The sequence below is a fragment of the Anastrepha obliqua genome, chromosome 2, assembly GCF_027943255.1.
Source record: "Anastrepha obliqua isolate idAnaObli1 chromosome 2, idAnaObli1_1.0, whole genome shotgun sequence".
NCBI lineage: Eukaryota > Metazoa > Arthropoda > Insecta > Diptera > Tephritidae > Anastrepha > Anastrepha obliqua.
In genome coordinates, this window is record NC_072893.1 from 54,481,717 (window position 1) to 54,486,476 (window position 4,760).

Here is a 4,760-nt window from a genome sequence, read left to right on the forward strand (position 1 = left end):
TGTTTTGAGAATTTAACACACGGCACTTCGTTTTCATTAATTTGATTAGTTTAATAATATTATCAAACCATTCACTGAATTCTGAATTTTCGCAGCCATATACTTTCTTTGACGTCAGCCTTGTCAAAATTGCGAAAAATAAAATAACTGTTTTCTTAAAGGCGCCACGTAAGGTACTCAATTCGCCTGCCTTCTAGAGACACGCCTTGGCAAGAACTTTATTTGTTTCTATGAATACCAGTAATAATTTTAGTAGCGAATAAAATCGGGCCATTCAATGCAACCCTGGGTCGTTCTAGCAGTGTTGTCAATTTTGACGTTTGAAATTTCTTTTTCGATATCCGCTTAACGCAATTGGTCTGTATCTTGTGCAAATTTTTGTAATTTTATTAATTATTTACAAAAGTGGTGAATTTGTTTATGAAATAAATGTGCTTACAGTTAAAAACGATGTTTTTAAACAATATAGGGCAGAAAGTTTTTAGTAAATCTGTGTGTGGTTAAGGATGTACATGAATAAAAATAAGCCTGAATTGTACGCTGGAATAGGCTAAAATATGCCTTAAGTTATTTAGTTTCAAAGAAATAAATTCACCGACAAATATGTGTTGTTCGATAATTGTTTTTTTTAAATTTACGGTTTGTTGTTTTCTCCTCTACTTGCAGTTGATCCAATAAAAAACAATGGCTCCCCGAAAGGCAAAAGCCCAGAAAGAAGAAGTCCAAGTGTCGTTGGGCCCACAAGTGCGCGAAGGCGAATATGTGTTTGGCGTTGCACACATCTATGCCAGTTTCAATGACACCTTCGTACATGTTACCGATTTGTCAGGCCGTGAAACCATTGCTCGCGTCACTGGTGGCATGAAAGTAAAAGCTGATCGTGATGAAGCTTCACCCTATGCTGCTATGTTGGCTGCTCAAGTAAGTTTTACTGCATTCGGTTGTTTAATGTAATTAATAAAACGTTATTCGCTTCTAGGATGTCGCTGAGAAATGCAAGACTCTTGGCATCACCGCTCTTCATATTAAATTGCGTGCCACCGGAGGTAATAAGACCAAAACACCTGGACCAGGTGCTCAATCTGCGCTGCGCGCTTTGGCTCGTTCTTCAATGAAAATTGGTCGTATTGAAGATGTGACACCCATCCCATCTGATTCTACACGCAGGAAAGGTGGTCGTCGTGGTCGCCGTTTGTAATTTGCAACGCTTTCTGTTTTTGTGCGCATATGTTATTTCATGTATGCATTTCTCATGCGTATACCAGAAAAGTGGAAACCGTAGCTAAAATACAGTTTTTTTAATATAAGTGGTGAAAACTTAAAATTCGTCATTCTTTTGCTTAATGAAATATCAGTGAGGACGGATTATTTCCAACAAATGGGAAAAGAAACAGGTGTTGTGTTGACACTGCTATAGAACTTTGCTTACATAGCGTTTGTGAAGGACCGGTTTAGGATTAAACTTGTAAAGAAATGTTGTGACCTTGGTGTATTTTGGTCAAACTAGGTACTTTTTGATTACCGGTAGTTCATAAAATTTTGGATGCCTGTTCTTAAGTAGTGGAACACAGGTATGATAGATTATGTTCATCATGGTACTATACACGGCGGCCGCCGTAGCCGAATGGGTTGGTGCATGATTACCATTCGGAATTCACAGAGAGAGCGTTGGTTCGTATCTCGGTGAAACCAAAATGAATAAAAACACTTTTCTAATAGCGTTCGCCCCTCGGCAGGCAATGGCAAACCTCCGAGTATACTTCTGCCATGAAAAAGCTCCTCATAAAAATATCCGCCGTTCGGAGTCGGCTTGAAACTGTAGGTCCCTCCATTTGTGGAACAACATCAAGACGCACACCACAAATAGGAGGAGGAGCTCGGTCAAACACCCAAAAAGGGTGTACGCGCCAATTATATATATGTATATACTATACACGATGCATAGTGAACAGATGTTTTCGAAGCCTTCAAGAATATATTAAGTGGAGAAGGCGTCTCCAACGAGAAAGAGCAAAACTCCTTTTTCTGGAGCATAGAGCATCATAGAAAGCAGCTCGGCAACCGCTTAAGCTACTAAAGATAGCAAATTTCAACGATTTCTGAAAATTTGTGATCTACAGAGAATTCTTTGGGGGAAAAGCTCAATGTAACTAAAGAAGACATCCAAAAAGCTCAATGTAACAAAGAGGACAGAGATGTCCAATATTGCAAAGAACCATAGTCAATACACCACTTCCGAGGCAAAGAAGACTGAACTCCTTAATTTCATAGGAACAGCAAAACTCATTCGAATTATTCTAGTGATGAAGTCCTAGAGGTTGCCAAAAACCTATAAAATAATGAGTCACTACTTCCTGACGGTCCCAAATATAGCTTTGAAACTGGTTATCTCTCACTGGACATCGTAGTTTCTGAACCTATTCAACATATGCTCAGCTGAGGAAACTTACCCATTAATTTGGAACAGACAATCGCCTTTTGCTGCCAAAAACCGGAAGATCTCCGATTTCCAGCTACAGGCCATTGGCCTGTTCGACTCAGCGGGGAAAGTTTTAGAGCGAGTTATGTGCAGCCGTCTCTATGTAGAGGTTCTAGCTAAAGGAAGCATATTTGAAAACCAGTTCGGTTTTAGAAAATGAAGATCCACTATTCACGCCGTAAACACAGCTACTCAGCTGGCTCTGGACGCAATAAGCGGTACTCGTTGGCTCAAAGGATCTAAAGAATACAGAAACAGATTATTTGTTAGCCCGATTCGAATCAATATATTGGCAGAAGAGGCAGCAAGGCTTTTTGAGAGCAAAATCGAACGCATTGCTGCAAGTCTGGCAACAAATATGAGACACATTATGGACGTAAAGAAATGGTTCAAGACATCACACGGGGAAGTAGATGTCTACTTAACCCAGTTCTTAAGTGGGCTGATGCTTTAAGTCTTATATGTATCGGCTCCAATTCGATCCTTATCCTGTATACGACTACTGCGGAGGGGACGCCATTTTCGTAGCACAAGACTAGAGCTTCGCTGCGTAAGAAGCTAGTAGCAAATGGAGATTGGCTCAATTCAAATCAAATCTCTATACAAAGACGGATAAAGCATCTCCAGCCGGTTCTACGATACCGAAACGACCCGGATTTATATCCGGCCAAGGACTGTCACTCCAGCAGCATTCTCCGGCTGCAAGTATGGGGAATGTTTATACTGCTACAACAACAACAACAACAACATCTCCAGACCTTAAGTCGTAGCCAGTAGCATTTGGGTTAAAGGCAAAGAAACGTTGCTGATGACATTTACGACGATCGGCCGGCGGATTGTAAACTATTCAGCCCCCATCACGTCGGCTGAAATTAGTGATAAGGAGAGGACGAAGCTGCACAGCTACCAAAATACCCCAATCACTATTACAAAGTGAAGCCTTTAGATTTCCTAAGAATACCGCTTAAATTGTCTCAGTTAAGGAGTGGCACTTCAAAGACCAGAAGTCATATTTGACAACGTACTGACGGCCAATAATTACATCTGACAATAGCCACCACGAACGGTCCAGGACAATATGCAACTATAGGGTTGGCCATGTAAAATTTGCTTTTTGAATCGGCTATAAAAAAAAGAAAAAAACTAATCAATATTTTTTCAAACTTCTTTTTTTTTATTTTGAAGATATAACATTGTCATTTATGAATAAAAAATAGTATCGTCCAAATGACTGCCACGACTGGCTTTACAGTAGGCCATTCGATTAACCTAATTTTTAAGCACATTTTCGATTGTTTGGGCTCCAATTTCATGAATGGCAACTTCGATTTCATGTTTTAAAGCATCGATTGTCTCTGGATGGTTCGCTTAGCATTTGTCCTTAACGGCTCCCCACAAAAAATAGTCAAACGGGCTTAAATCACAGCTCCGAGGCGGTCAATTGATATCGGAATTTCGGCTGATTATTGGGTTTTCAAAAACGGTAGCCAAAAGTTCGAGTGTAACTTTGGCAGTGTGACAAGTTGCACCGTCCTGTTGAAACCAAATGTCGTCCATGTCATCCTCTTCAATTTTTGGAAACAAAAACTCGTTGAGCATGTCACTAACCGCGGCTCCTCGCTCATTTTCGAAAAAAATGGCCTGATGATGCCGCCAGACCAAAAACCGCACCAAATAGTGACTCGTTGTGGATGCATTTGCTTCTCTACAGTAACGTGTGGATTTTCTGAGCTCCAAATCCGACAATTTTGCTTATTGACGTAGCCACCGATGAGAAAATCAGAAAAGAAGAAGAAGACTCACCACTTTGGAAATAGGTTTTCAATATTTCCCAATTTTATTCAAGCGTATAGCGTCCCATTTCGTAAATGCCAAACCTTTAAGTAAATTATGAACACATTTGACATGTCATTTGTGTTACCATTCTCAAAAAAATAGGTGGTTCAAAAAGCAAACGCTATATGGCCCACCCTGTACAACTACTGGACCAGACAGTACACAAACAAACGACATTCATCGGGAGACCCTTACCATCTTCCTAAACTCCCAAACCCCGAATGCCGTTATCGGAGTCCAATCACCGCCCATTGCAGACGGAGAGTTTCAGCTGCCTCGCGAGACTCGCCTAAATTTGGCCGAATTGCATTCTGATTACTGTAGCAGGTTAATCGACGTCGACATACCCACACCGCACGACATTAACCAATTATTTGCTCGCCCTATCTAACCTACTCACCTAACACCACTCTCCCTCTGAACCCAACCAGTCGAAACAGCACCT

General features: G+C 40.8%; 1 protein-coding gene across 1 annotated transcript; it reads left to right on the top strand.

Annotated features, from left to right (window-relative positions):
- Window positions 1–278: 278 nt before the first annotated feature.
- Window positions 279–1,324, top strand: LOC129239237 (40S ribosomal protein S14a). The gene is made up of 3 exons (XM_054874589.1): window positions 279–357; window positions 667–921; window positions 980–1,324. The coding sequence occupies exons 2-3, from the start codon at window positions 685–687 to the stop codon at window positions 1,196–1,198; spliced, it is 456 nt and encodes a 151-aa protein (XP_054730564.1). The 5' UTR covers window positions 279–357; window positions 667–684; the 3' UTR covers window positions 1,199–1,324.
- Window positions 1,325–4,760: the final 3,436 nt, after the last annotated feature.

Bases quoted from the DNA above. Each gene is read 5' to 3' on its own strand.
- LOC129239237 (XM_054874589.1), top strand. From the start codon at position 685: ATGGCTCCCCGAAAGGCAAAAGCCCAGAAAGAAGAAGTCCAAGTGTCG. The intron at 922-979 runs GTAAGTTTTACT...ATTCGCTTCTAG, and splicing joins CTGCTATGTTGGCTGCTCAA to GATGTCGCTGAGAAATGCAA.